The 15,072-nt window shown below is 43.1% G+C and overlaps 1 protein-coding gene across 1 annotated transcript; it reads left to right on the forward strand.

The window, feature by feature from the left end:
- Positions 1-860: 860 nt before the first annotated feature.
- LOC109951841 (zinc finger and BTB domain-containing protein 45-like) lies at positions 861-15,059 on the forward strand. Its single transcript, XM_020586560.1, is given in 7 exon segments — positions 861-1,475; positions 2,642-3,315; positions 3,317-3,916; positions 4,293-4,427; positions 7,130-7,270; positions 8,763-9,033; positions 9,201-15,059. Coding segments are annotated over 6 exon segments (1,950 nt in total). The 5' UTR covers positions 861-1,475; positions 2,642-2,931; the 3' UTR covers positions 9,620-15,059.
- The last annotated feature ends 13 nt before the right edge of the window (positions 15,060-15,072 follow it).

Here is a 15,072-nt window from a genome sequence, read left to right on the forward strand (position 1 = left end):
ACTTCACTGTCTGTGCAAAGAATAAATATTTATTAAGCCCCAGAGAAGAGAGTGGATAATATGAGCGCTTTGTGTGCATCTGTGGCTGAGTGTCTGTGTGTCCTGCTGCAACGACCTGTAGCTTTCAATGTCCAAAGCTCTTTAGAGACTGCATGCCTTACATTAGGACAAACAACCATACTGCATTCATTTAGATTTGTTTTTTTGTTTTTTACATCTCTATCGATTTGTGATCAACACAGTGAAAAGTTAATTCATTAAATTATATTTTGTTGTGGAGTAAAACTTCTGTGTCTCTTTCTTAAAACTATCAAGCAGAGTCATGCCTAAAGCTGTGATAGCAGACAGGGACCTCTACAATGGGCAGACATGTTACATACAGAACATGAGGCACTTACCTGATACAGAGACATTAAGCTTCAGATGAAGCTTTAGTGGCCATGTATGCTCTAGTTCAGCATTAATACCAATACAGGCTAAAGATCTGACAGCACGCGCCTGCATTTCTTTTATGGTGGAGGAGTATTTAAGACAAATATTTAATACAACCAATTTTCTATTTTTCTTTGTGCAGTGACACCGGCTGTCTTCCTAGGAAATGAGGTCCTATTTATTTTAAAGGATGGCACAAAGCCTCCTTTCCATTCTATGAAATTAATAACACACCTTTCTTGTCAGTGCAGTATTATACTCACTTTCAGTTTTGATTCTTGAGAAGCCGGTCCAGGAATCTGGCTGTGCAGAGGTCACCAGACCTGCTGCACCGCCAACTGAAGTTTACCAACCGGGAACAAGGCGACAGCACAGAGAGGACTCACTGTATAAACACATGTACATACCCTGTGTGTTGGCTTTAGGCACATTTCAGTGGATTACTGATCATCTGCAAACCCACAGCTATGTAAACAAAGTGTTTTAATATTACACTCTTGCTGCTGTTCAACTTATCCAAGGCTAATGTTTTATGCATACCCTCCTTTAGGCTGATGCCATGGGCCAACTCCCCCAGTAACACACATTTTAATCACATTTATACACTTCACACAACAACCTACATGTTAGTTTGTGGGAATAATCATTTTACGGGTATTTTTCAGTCGTGCATGCGTGGGTGTATTCAAGTGTGTCTGCATGCCTTCCTGTCTAATAGAGAACTACTATACGTGTGTGTGTTATGCGGCTGTGCGTGTGTGTGGGGCAGGTATTTAACTTACATACTAAAGAGTGTGCACCTGTCTGCATTATGAGAGTTGTACTCTGTACTTGACCAGGTTGTGGGTGGTTTAGTTGGAGTAAAACAGGAGAAACTCCACATCCCGTTCTGTGCCTATCCCTGCTATGTCTGTGTGAGTCTGAGTCTGAGTGTGTGTGTCTGTGTTTGCGCTCACCAGGTTGAGTGCGTTATACCGAGGGCTTCCTGCTGCATCCATCTGCCTGAAACTAACAAGCGCCCGAACTGTCACTGCCCGTTGCAGGTATGTAACGTTAGACACGACTAAACAACATGCACTAACACAAACAGTTCACTACCCGAGTGGAACGTTAACACGCGGTGTACAGAAAAGGGTGGTTAGGGCCCGTTAGCTGGTATGCTAACTTCACTAGTTTTGTCTTTGGCAGTTTGCGCTAGCTAGCTAGTTATCTAGCTAGGTTAGCACTGTAGTGGAGCGTGGGGGATGAACACCGATAGCTACTTTTATGTTAGGGTAAAAACGTTGCCAGCTGCCATTCGACATTTAATAGTTTGCGTTTGTATTTCAGACGATGGTGAATCTCGGTTTGCATGTATAAATTTATGCACTTAGCGCATATTTCCGTGCAGGAGTCGAGCGGCTAATGTCAATAGCTAACGCTAGCTCGTCATCGTTAAACCTGTTCCCTTGTTGCTGGAGCTAACGTTGTCTGGTCAGTAACCTGTTTAATAGGAGCTACATTTTTAGTTAACGAGTTGTTTTCATTTTCAGCTTCGACTCTTAATGCGTCTGTTTAACACGAGCAGCAGTCAGATTATCTTTGGCGCTGCGTTACTGGCCACCCGCTGCGCAGTGCAGAATAGCCAAATAAACTGACCCGAGGAGCTACTGGACTCGTGCACGACACGTGCTGTCATTTGTCCGAGACAGGTGTTTCAGATGCTGCACGCCATTGATTTGAGGATTGATTATCGACTGGTCGCCGCTGTCACGTTCAGCCACAGCTGCGTGATTCGGCTTGAAAATAAAACAAACCACTGATCAAAATGTAAAACCGTGCTGCAACTAATGTTTGTTAGCATTATCAAATTATAATGTGTTGATTATTGTTTATTCGACCAATTACCAAATTATCCAGGCTACAAAATGCCCAAAAATGGTGGAAAACGCCCTTCAAAATTCCCCAGCTCCCAAGGTGACACTTCACATGTTTAGTGTGACCAACAGTCCCCAAACCAAAGATCTTCAGTTTATTGTCATTCAAAACAAAGAAAAGCAGCAAATTCTTACATTTGAGAAGCAGGAATTGGGGAATGCTACTCAGTTTTACTTCATAAACGATGAATGAACCATCAAAATTATTTAGGTAGACTAATTGATTGCTAAGCTAATAACTTCAGCACTAATGTAGACATTAATACAACTTTATATATACAAATATATTCCAGCAGGTTTTTAGCAGAAACGCTGAAGCTGGTGGAAACCACCTCCCACGGTCTCCCTCTCAGGACAACACAGGCAGCTCCTCACACACTGAAACCACAGCAGAGCCGCAGTTTGAACGCTTCCATCAGACTCATGACTGTTTGAAGGGACGTGGCCCCACCGTGGCCCATGCACTGGACCCTTTCCCTCCCTGTCCTCCTTATCCCTCAAGCTGACGCAAAACCCGAGACACTTACCCCCCCTCCCCCATCCTCACTCCCATCCTGTCCCCAGCGACTCACCCCCTCCCGCAATGATGTCCGGCACAGAGACCGTGCACTACATCCACCTTCACAACTCCAGCCAGTCGGTGCTGGAAGCTCTGCGCACTCAGCGGCGCGAGGGCCTCTTCTGCGACGTGACCGTGAGGATACATGATGCCTCACTACGCGCCCATGCCTGCGTCCTGGCAGCTGGCAGCCCCTTCTTTCAGGACAAGCTGCTACTGGGCCACTCTGAAATCTCTGTGCCGCCGCTGGTGCCCGCTGAAACAGTGAAGCAGCTTGTGGATTTCATGTACAGCGGCTCATTGGTGGTGCTGCAGTCGCAGGCCCTCTGCATCCTCACTGCTGCCAGCATTCTGCAGATCAAGACCGTCATTGATGAGTGCACCCAGATAATCTCTCAAAGGAAGGCAACAAGAAGAGCATGGTGGTGGAAAAGGGAGAGAGAGTGGCGCTAGTGGAAGTTGTTCTGTTAGTGGCACAAGTGGGGGTGGGAGTTATGGAAACTTCTCTAACTTCATGGCTGAATGCGGAGCTAGTAACATGGGCGGGGGCTTGGGGGGTTCTAGCGTTAGTGTCAGTGAGAGCGGCCCAGGCCCAATGGAGCAAGCTAACACAGTAAGTCTGATGGCACTGGGCGACATGGGCCCCGGCTCTATGTGCGGCAGTGACGGGTTGGGGTCTGGGGCCGGCACAATCCTCATGAAGCAGAGCTCCAGCTGTACTCAGGATGTCAGGTACAAGCTCCGAGACCTGTTGGCACAGTCGGCCGGCGGAGCCAGCACTAGTAGCACAGGGAACCTCTCAGCAGGCTGCAACTCCAGCGTGGGCAGTGTGGACAGCATTGGCAGGGACAGTCTCCGCGGCAACGCAGCTGACCTCTCTGATGACCTGGTGGGGATGGACAGATACAGCGAGGAGGAAGACTTGGACGGGAGAGAGCGGGGAAGAGACGGAGACAGAGACAGGGTGGCGAGTCACAGCCGCAAGCAGAGGCAGCCGCTAAGACTCCAGGTAGGGGGATAAGGGGAAGGGTTGCCATGGTTACAGTTTTCAGGCATGCAGAGCTGCAACGTTTGCTTTTCTTTCTTTTTCTGCTTTTCCCTCTTCTCACACTGCATTGGCGTATATTGCTGAGATGTTTCTGCACTTTGCACAGTTGAAGAGAGGCTCTTATCTTAACTTCAGCAGTAATTGCCTTGGTGATATTCTATGGACTTCTGCATGTTTACTGTAGGTGATTAAAGCTATTAGTACCTGCTTGAAGGGGCTGTAGCCAGGTCAATGCGCTGTTATTCCTATAGATTATCTGCAGTCTTTTAGCTCCTACTACTGTTGTAAAGGTAATTTTTCTACCTCTCAGAGTTGAAATGGATATTTTTCTCTGTAGGTGCTGGGAGGAGAGGGCGCAGTGGTGAAAGATGAAGGCGTTCAGGACACAGATGGGACTGTCTATGCCTTGGAGGATGGAAGACGAGACGGAGAGCAGGGGGGCGCCCAGGAATCTATGGCAGGCTTTGGACAGGTGAGCTGAGCTGAGCTGCTGCTGTGAGAGCCAATATAAAAGACCAGATGAAAAAGAAACAGTTTGTAAAATGTAAAACTATAGTCGAGATGTAAAGCTCACTTTTACTTAATGTTTAATAATTTATCAACCACGGCATAGAGAAGGGCAACATCCTGCAGATTACAGGTGGAGCCTTGATTTCTAGGTAGTATTTTGGTGAATTTTTTCATGTTTTACTTCTGAAGGAAACTTTTAGAATCACTATATTGTGTTAAAATTATGCTCAGTGTTTCTCTCACAAGTCCTGAAGTAGCTAACTAGAGGGAACGACATGGTGGAGCGGATTCATGCCGCAGCCTGCTGTACCCTGCAGACTACACAAGGAACATCTGCCACACAGCCAAAAGGATTCAGCTTTGCCTGTCAGCTTTCTGAGAAGTGCTGCAGACTAAGTTATAAGTGGGAACAGTATTATCCACTCGGTATAGGAAGGAGTTAAGGTTTTTATGCAAAGAAAAGCAACACTGCTCGAAATAATATAATATTCTGTTTTAGTGCAGAATGGTTTCTTACTGAGTCTTCACATTAAAACTGAGACCTGAGCTGCATGTACAGCTCCAAATCAGACATTATGTCTGTACATAAAACCAAAATTAAAACTGAAGTGCTACTGAGGCCTTCACTCTGCTCAGTCCACACAGACTGTGACTTCTGTTCACTGTCTCTGTCATCACAACAGCTGTCTGTCTGTCGCCAGCTCCTGATGAGGACAGCAGTCGAACAAACTGTGTTCACCAGGATGACTAAGGGTGTAAATCACCAGTTTCACCATCATATGATGTGATTTTGATTTGATTCAGGGGCCTGCGATCGAGAGCAAACGATTTTATGTCCCTGTTTCACACAGTTATATTTTTATTCACTCATATGCAACAAAAGAATCATTTTGTAAAGCAGATGATATGTTGCATCCTTCAGAAATATATTTAAATCTTATACTGTACAAGGTTCTCCTACTTCTTACCAGTGATATTAATGGAAACAACAAAGGCCTATTTAAGAAAAATGGGTTATATATTTACTTAAGACTGAAGCATTAAATTAAACGGTACACAAACACTGAAGTTACTTTTGCAGACTGCTAAAGTTTGGTGTGTGTTTCTGTGCTGGTTTAGTCGTGTCGTGGACAGCTGTGTGGTGGTTCGTTGTCAGATGGTGGAACAAGCTGTTGAATTGTCTTTACAGCAGCCGGTTTCCAGCATTGTTTCTTAGTCCGTCTTTGGAGCAAAATTCATCTTTTTCAAAGCCAAAATCTCTCGGTGCGAGTGAGGATGAACCATGTCTAGCAATCAGAAACGTAAATTGCGGAGCTGGTGGTGTCGGCGTTTTGTCTCCTGGCGCTGCTGGTTCACTCATTTTTAACTTTGCTAATGTGTCTTTAGGCAGCTACGCTAGTTTAACTTGTGGTGCATGACCATGTGCTGTACACACTGCGTGCACTCTTAATGCACATGTACAGTAGCCTGTCCTACTTGGCTTCATGAGGCAGTGGATGTATGGACTGTCAAGGTGTGTTTTTGTAGAGTGAGTGATCTACTCATTAATAGCAGCTCGCACATTGTTTAAACAGCAGTTAAGATATTCTCGTAGATTAAATATATCGCAAACCCCTACATGTTTTTTTTTATGCTTTGAGTCTGTTTCTTCTCTCTGTTGAGTTTAATTAAGTGTAATCTCCACAGACAGAGGTTTAAATCACACAAGGCCTCTGTTATTTTTGTGCTGTGAACTTTCTCCTGCATCTGTAATGACCGATCACGCTCCAGCTCTGAGTGTGAGCTGTTTCACTCTCCACCGCTCTCTCTAACCAGATGAGGAAAGCAAAAAATTAATAAACCCATATGTAAAAAAATGCATCTGATGAAGAAGAAGAAGTTTCATTTTATTGTGACACATACAACGAAATTTTGTTTGGAGCCAAGTGCCTAGGGCCGCCGCGTGTCTATGCACTCCCATCACGGGAAACTTGGGGGTTTCAGTGTCTTGCCCAAGGACACTTTGACACGTGGACTGCAGGCACCGAGATTCAAACCTTCCATCTTCTGGTTGGGAGACGACTGCTCTACCCACTGCACCACTGTCACCCCAGTGATGCACGTTAGACTCGTGTCCTCATTGTCAGTTTGCTTCCCAGCTGTACATCAAAGCGTACCTTCGATTGTGCTGTTGTTTTGACAGAAATGTAGCTCGACCCGTTGGGCCACACCACGAGTTTGTCTTTCCAACGTCCGCACACATGCAAGGAAGTATGTAAATGCACGTAGTCTTTACATGAAGGGAGACAGTGAAGCATTAAACTGTGTGGTTAGGGATTTAGTCATTTACATATGTACATATTTGTTGAGGTGATCTCATGCATTTGGTTCCACTGGTGGAGTTGGTGCACAGGGACGTGCAGGAACTACACCTATGGAGCAGGTAAGCATTCAGCAGGCAGCTTCGGTGGTTCCTCGCTGTATATGTAGGTCACTGGGGGAGCTGAACCTGAGACCTAACAAAGGGAGGGGTTTCTGGGGGGTGCAGATTAGTTTGTTTTTAATAGGCCTTGAACTGAAGTTAAAACCAGAGGCACGGACAGGAGCTGTCAGATTTTTCACCTGAGATATGCGCATAGACCTGTGGTGAATGTTGTGTTATCTGTGTGTCTGCATGCCTTGCAGGATTTCTATGATGAGCAGGGGGTGTTTTCAGAGAGCTTCTGGCCCCAGAGCGAGCCTCCTCAGGCCATGGCCTTCAACCCCAGAGGAAGGGTCAACAAGCCTCTGACTCCGCCACCAACCACACAGTCCATCAACAACCAGGTCGGTGCAGCCGGTGGCTGACATCACACGCCATGATTACAGTGACAGATGTTGTTACACACTGGGAGTGGAGTTAAACCAGAACTGTTGCAGTAGACTTGTCCAAAATACCTGCAGTGCATATTGTTAGTGTTGGAACTTTAAGGCTCACTGATTAACTAAGAACAGTTTTTTTTTTTTTACCAACAGTTACTAAAATTAAAGTCCCTTTCCACTCAAAAATGTGTTTTGCTTATTGTTGCTTAGATGTTTGAGCTCCGCTGTGCAGACACTAGAACACTTTTATGACATTCATCTGCTGAAGGGGGAACGTTTCTCTAAACCAGCCATGTTTAAACAGTCATGTTTAGACAGATAGGTGTAATTTTTAACCAGGCAACTGAAATCCATACCAGATGCAGATCATCATTCCAAACAGTTTACATTTATATACCTTAAAAAAGCCGAGAGGGATCTTTAATCATTATTACAATTAATCAGTCATTTCAAATTATTGAGCACAAACACAGAACATTTGCTGGTTGTAGCTTCTCCGATGTGAGAATCTGCTACTTTCTGTGTTTGACATTATTGGTAATTGATTATTTTCTTTGGGTTTTAGACTGTTAGTATGACAAAAACAAACAAAGCAGAAGAGACAGAAGAAGGGCAATTAGGGGAGTGATAGATATTTTCACCTGACATTTTGTCAAGTAAACAATTAACATAACAGAATAACTGACAAGGAAAATAATCAATTGCAGCGCGGCATTCAGTTTAATTGCATTTCACTTGTTTTTTGTTTTTACTTAGAATGACAATTCTGCTGTCAAACATGAAGCTAGGAAAACAAGATATGGTAATTATATTCAAAGGCTGAATATTTTCTAAAGGGCGGTGCATTTAGCAGAAACAGCTGCTGGATTTCTTCTGGTTTTTGTGATAATGAGGTGATTGAAAACTGAATTTAATGCAGTGCTACATAACAGTAGAAAACCAAATAAATGCTTGTTTTAATGTGATGGGCTTTTCCCCAAACACCTCCCAACACAGTGTGATTGACAGGTGTCAAAAAAGGGCTTATATTGGCATTTGACCTTTTGTAGAGCAGACACATGAGGGTTAATCAGTAATGGAAGCACGGAGACTGAAAACTAATCAACCAGTGAATCACAGTTTACCTTTTGATAGGGAGAATCAGATTAGAATCATAAACTGCTTTTAGAAATGTCCTTAATTGAAATTAGGTTGTAGAAGAGCATAGGAGGTAAAATTTAGCTTGGAAAGTAAGTATGTAAGTAAGATATTTATGATTAATGTACTTTTCATACGTTGTAGGTAGAGATGTAATATTGTAAGAGATCAAAAAAACATGAGAGAAGTTGGCTAAGCAACACGACATGTCAGAGATATTCGACAGCTAATTAAAATGATCAAATATTTGACAGTACAGTGAATAAATAATTCACTAGAATCTATACAATATGTTGCAGCTGACCTTGTGTTTCCTCAGCTTCTGTTCCAGTACCCAGTGAGCCAGTCGCAGCCAGCTCCCTTTTATGTTGGCGGGCACATGGGGGGGATTGACAGCATGGCGGGGACGGAGCCCAGTCAGCAGCCACCCCCGGCGCCGATGACCCCAGCCCCACCTCACTCCGCCTCTTCCTGTTCCGCAGGCCCCTCCCCTTCCTCCCAGGGATCCGAGACCTCGTTCGACTGCACGCACTGTGGCAAATCTTTACGTTCCAGGAAGAACTACAGCAAGCACATGTTCATCCACTCCGGTGAGACATTCTCTCCTCACCCTGTTATGTGTTTGTTATATTCTTTATTTCTTTTTGTCAATTATGTATTTATTAATAACACCGCGTTTCTGCCCAACATCACCCTGCACATGAAAAAGGAAGAGAGTAATTGAGAAGCATGTGTCTGTGCGTACCTGCCCATCCAGGTCAGAAACCTCATCAGTGCTCCATCTGCTGGCGCTCCTTCTCCCTGCGCGACTACCTCCTCAAACACATGGTGGTGCACACCGGCGTCAGGGCCTTCCAGTGCTCCATGTGCGGCAAGCGCTTCACCCAGAAAAGCTCACTCAATGTCCACATGCGCACCCACCGTGCCGAGCGCACCTTCCAGTGCAACGTGTGCCACCGGGCCTTCACCCACCGCACCTTGCTGGAGCGCCATGCCCTGCAGCACGCCCACCACGCCCCCCAAGGCCAGGGCCAAGGCCAGGGGCGTGGAGCCGACATGACCTCACCTACCAAGCACAGCCCCCCGGCTCTGGGAGGGCCCTCAGGTATGGCTGGCACGGCGAGCATGGTTGGCAGCATGGCCAACATGCCCAACCACGGAGCATCCTCCACCTAGAGAGAGAGTAAGGGAGGGGGAGGTTAGCGGGCCCATTCCTTGAACCAACACTTAATTGTTCCTAACAGCCTTGTTGATCATTTGTTCTGGTGGGAACAGCGCTTACAGGTGCCCGTAGTTAAACACCACCATCAGTCAGGGTTCCTACACAGGACGGGGAGACCTGAAGTCTGGAAATGATGTGCATTTTGGAATAGCACAAAAATTGTGGAAAGGTTTGGAAAAAGATGTAGTTCCCTTTCCAGAACCCCATCTTGAATAGATGTAGTCCTACTGTCATCTCCTAGCTATGGAGCAACGTCTCTAGCAATAGCTGCGTTTACATGGGCCCTAACAGTCCACTAATACTTGGAATACTAGCACAATCAGCTTAAAAATACTTCATGTAACGTCAATCGGAACAGACTGCCCTGATCGGAATGAGGGGGATAAACCTTTGATAATTCATTCATTCAATTCATTCATTGATCCGCTTGATCTTGGAATAAATATATTCTTTCTGCCTATGTTTGCCCCACATGGGGGTAACATTACATGGTGTCCAGGGACGGACAGAAACATTGCAGCAGTAAAATAAACCGGTCTATGGTTGTAGTGCTGCCTGAGCACACCAGAGAGATGCCTTTTTTGGCATGAAGAGAAAGAATACTCACTGATATTAGCCAATATTTTTATAAGGCTGTGAAGAGCCAGTCATCAGCCAAGCTACATCTTGCAAGAGAATGAGCAAAAGCTGTTGGAGTGGTCTCAGTTGTTGCATTAACATTTAAGGTGTGTTGAGTGATTCACAGTGTCAACTGGGATGTAAAAAAAAAAACATCCCACCTTAAAAGTCACTGGTGGCTAGGGTTGCCAACTTCTAGAAACAGAAATAAGGGTCACCCAGGTCATGAAAGAACTTCAGTCATTAGTGCAAACACACTTTAGATTACAGATGGAATCACCTAAATGAAACATCAATTAATTATTGAAATGTACGTATTTAGGGCAACTGAACTGTGGAATACAGCCTCTGGAGATGCCTTTAACAGTTCTTCCTCTCCCTGTGTCCTCCATCCACTCATTTTGTGTGTGGGGTCCCAGATACATGCTGTGTAATGCCACAGATTCCTCTGTGGCTTATTGAGAAAGCCTGGTGGCAAACGGTGCAGTACTCCTTGTACACACTGTCATTTACACATTCCAGCCATTTATATTCATTTTCCCATTCTCTTCGTTAATTTTGCAACCTTGTCCTTGTTTTTTGCTGGCAGACTAGGTTGGCAGGTTACCATTTTTATAATCCTGCGCCGCCTGTCAGGTGTATCGTAACTGTACTGACAGCGCTTCTCATCCGTCCTGAGTCTTTGGTAGTGGAAGCTCCACTGTGGACCGTGACAGTGGGGACAGGAGGGTTTCCTTCTGTCAGTAGGACTGAATGATTCTCATAAATATGAAACGCAGCTCGACCTGTATTGGTTCAATACAGAACAGTTCTTTTAGTTTCCAGTTACAGAATGATTCCATATTTTATGGGATGGTTGGCAACCCTACATCAGGCTGGCTAACGGCTTGGCTTCTACAGTACCAGTGATGCTACCTAGCTGGTGACGACATAACGTGAGTGGAACCACTTTGCGCATTTCATAAACATTATATTCTGATTAAATACTTTGAGCATGTAAACACCCATCTTGTCGGATCAGCGTCCATGTAAAGATTCAGTTGGAATCTGTGGAATATTGCCCATGTAACCGCAGCTAATCACAGCCATCCAAAATATCGGCAGAAAGTTTTTGATGGAAAGAAGTCTTGATTTTCAAATGGCGAATGTGTAGGAACCCTATTTCAAACACAACAGAGAGTCACCAAAGAGGTTAGGAAAACAGGGTGGGCTTAGCAGTGGGTGAGGGGGGCTGTAGCGTCTCTGTGTGGAAGGGAAGGTGGGGTGGGGATGTGGGATATATAGAAATGTAAGTAAGTGGAAGGACAGGCTGTGGCACAGTTTGATTCACCTCCAATTCATTTAATTCAAGTTGAAAATCTGACTTTAGTCAGTTTTGTTCAGCGTCGTATCTTTTTAAGAGCATAAAATCAAATATGTGAAGATTCCTGCGCTTGGTTACAACCCATGACCATTTGTGTTAGTGGTGTAACGGAGTTTGATCCCCGATCAGTACGGATTCCTGCCAGAGGTTTGGCACTCACGTGAACTACGTTTAACTGTTTCAGTGTGAAATACAGTTTAGCTGCCGCTGTTTGTTTTTTTTTTTTTTGTTTTTTTTTTTAGAGTAATAATTCCCTAAATCTCGATGCAGAATTGCAGTGAAAAGATACAGATAAAGGAGTTGTGTGTTCTCACCAACACTGATGACAGCATATCTCGCACCAGCAAGGTTTACGGACTATTGTCGTCATGGAAACGGTCACAAACATACCATTACAATTATGAAACAGTCACAGCTTGGTTACATTTACAACCTACTTGGTTAGGTTAATTTAACAAAGACATTGATTATTTTACTTTAAGATCTTATTGTAACTTTGGACATTTTGGTTTTCTGATTCCAAAAACGATTCGCTCCATGACTCCAAATCCATGATACGAACTGAAATGCGAGTTTTCTGACCCCTAATATGTTGTTGTCCTGTTATTGCAGTTTGTTTATCCAGAAATTAAGATCATGTCCTAACTGATGAATATTTAAAACTGTGCAAAGAGAGGATTTCATATTTAAGGCTATATGTTAGATTTCCCTGCCGTGCTGTCGAATTAGCTCGTTGTCGTTAACATGTTTGGATGGAAATAACAGCTGTCAGTAAAAAAGAGCTTCTGTAACCTAGTTGCATTTATCATCTTTTTATTAGCAGGTACCTTTTAATTTTTATAACGTATCGGATCAGTCTGTCCATTCAAATCCACGATATAAAAATGATGACACCTACGGTAGTTAGCTAGCGAGTGGCTAGTGACCGGAAGTGACTACAAACTGCTGACAATTAAACAAGAAAGCACATTATGACTTCATTATGTAACAAGTGAGGCCTTAAAATATTTTAAACATTCCAAACACCTCTGTAGATAATAAATTTAGTAAACCTGTGGTCAGACAAGTTCATTAAATAGATTAAGCTGCACTATGTAGCATTTATGTTTCGTTTGGTTTTATCTCCATTGTTTTTAGTGAATTAAACTCAAAGCAAATCCATATATAGTTAATATAATGTTCAGGGTTTGCTTTAGGTGGTGGAAATGTAGAATAAGTCACATTTGTTAGAGTTGAAAGAGATAAACTGGAGGGAAATTACACAGACAACTGGAACTTGGTCCTGTAAATACTTGAGTTTTGAGTATGAATTTGCCTTTTCTCTCAGTCACACACTCACCTAGACTAAAGTGTGTTGTCCCATTCGCTGTCTCTTTGTGGATAAAAACACTGCAACAACACACCAGTGGTCAAACTCTCAAATGGAACAAAGAGGAAATTTAGCTTCTCATTTATTGTGAAAGTACATTTAAAACCTCTTTTGTTGTAAAAGTTTTTTTTTTTTTGTAATCAAGCTAGAAAAAATGATCTCCCTGAATTAAGTGAATTGAATGTGAATGGAGCCCGGCACTATTCAGGAGCAAAGCGGGGTGACAAAGAAGGTTGTTGATGAATGATTCAGTGAAGCAGGAGAGTGGTCCGGGCAGAGTGAGACTATAGAGGGGAGGGGGAAGGAGGAGGCGTGATGTGCAGCGGCGTGAATGAAAATCACCGTCATCCATCAGACAAGCTTTGTAACATTTACCACAGGCGCTACCGGTCAGCCCCAGGATCATATACCTCGAACCAGGACGAGCCCCTGACGGCTCGGAGGGACACTATTTTGTCATTGGAAATGTTTGGGAAACATTTCAGCATGTTTTACACACACACCTACAATTACCTCGGCAGTCCAAAGACAGGCATTGTGCTTCATCTTTTAAGCTACATCAGACGAAGAAACAATGAAAACTACATCTAAGATAGATGCATTTATGTTTTTGAAAGCTTACTAAAGTACTTCTATGTAAAGTTCCTGTACATCGCTATAATGCTCAGTTTGTTATTTGTTGTTCATGTGATTCTTTGATGCAGAAATAAGGCAGAACATTAAAAAGAAACTTTTAAAGTGAAAGAGCCATTCAGAGGAAGTTAAACTTGGTTGAATAACTCTGACAAATCAATGACTTTTATCAGGATTTTTACTGAGTGTTTGGTTGTGTTTGTCTTTCAGGGCTCTGGATAATAATAAATGGGAAGTGTTTGTTGCTTAAAAAAACAGTAGCTTTTCTCAGCACTATATAAAAAACTTTTTAACATTTTATTAAAACTGAATTAGTCATGAAAATGTACAATCACCCCTGCAAGTTCTGACAAAGTCAAACTGGTGATAATTTTAATTATCACATTAATATTTATTACAATTTGAGCTCTATGCACAATTACGTTTGCACATCTTATTACTTAGACCTAGATTGTGGCCCCTAAAGTATTTGGCCTGAGATTTATTTTGTTTTCCTTTTCTTTACACCTAAAAGGTGATCTTAAAATACCTTACGTGTCCTTGGTTCTTGCTCGTTACCTTTACTGTTCATCGGTCAAAGCATTATATGATATTCGCTACTTTACTTAAGCTTTGTAAGAGCCTGAACCTCCCTAACAAGAGACAAGACAAGTCTGAGAACTTTGCAAGTGGTGAGATAATTTGATGAAATAAGTATTTTAATGAAATTTCATTTAATAGAGTGAGTCCAGCAAAGACGTACATTTAAATCCTCTCGGTCTGGACTTCACTATAAATATCGATTCATTTAAAAAGTGGAAAAACTGCTTATTTACACGAGCAGTCCTGGCAGTGTGTGTTCTCTGGCCTCCGATCATCACAGATGAATTCGCAGTCGTTTGTTTCTCCAGTGTTGTGGATGAAAACACTGCTGGTTATAAGCTATATAGAAATTTTAACGCCAAACCTTTGGTGCTTTTTTGGAAATATTTACCTCATTTTCCAGTTGCCAACACCGTGCTGTGGTCTGGGTTTTGTAAATAAGCAGGCTGAGCTGTTTCAGAGGTCTGGTTGATCCTCAGCAGTGGAAGTGGTTCTGGTGCATCTTGTCTGAGGCGGACCCTTGTACAGTACTGTAATATGTGTGCTTTGAAGCCATGTCAGCGCATTGTAACGTACTGTGTTTGCCTTTTTGTTTCCTGTTTTACTGGGAGGGAAGTTAATTGTTTTTCTACATTAATATTTCTTTAATAGAGGTTAAATATGTCAGAAGAAGAACAGCCATTTTCTAAAAAAACAAACAAACTTGGCATCGTAAAACCACATCTTTTATGTATAAAAAGACAAAAGGCATGATTTTAACTTTTTCTGATAACTTAGATGTTGTATTCAATGAGTTAATTGAATTTTAAAAATTTGTGATTTCAGACATTTCTTTTTCCAAA

The sequence above is a fragment of the Monopterus albus genome, unplaced genomic scaffold (assembly GCF_001952655.1).
Source record: "Monopterus albus unplaced genomic scaffold, M_albus_1.0 scaffold413.1, whole genome shotgun sequence".
Lineage (NCBI taxonomy): Eukaryota > Metazoa > Chordata > Actinopteri > Synbranchiformes > Synbranchidae > Monopterus > Monopterus albus.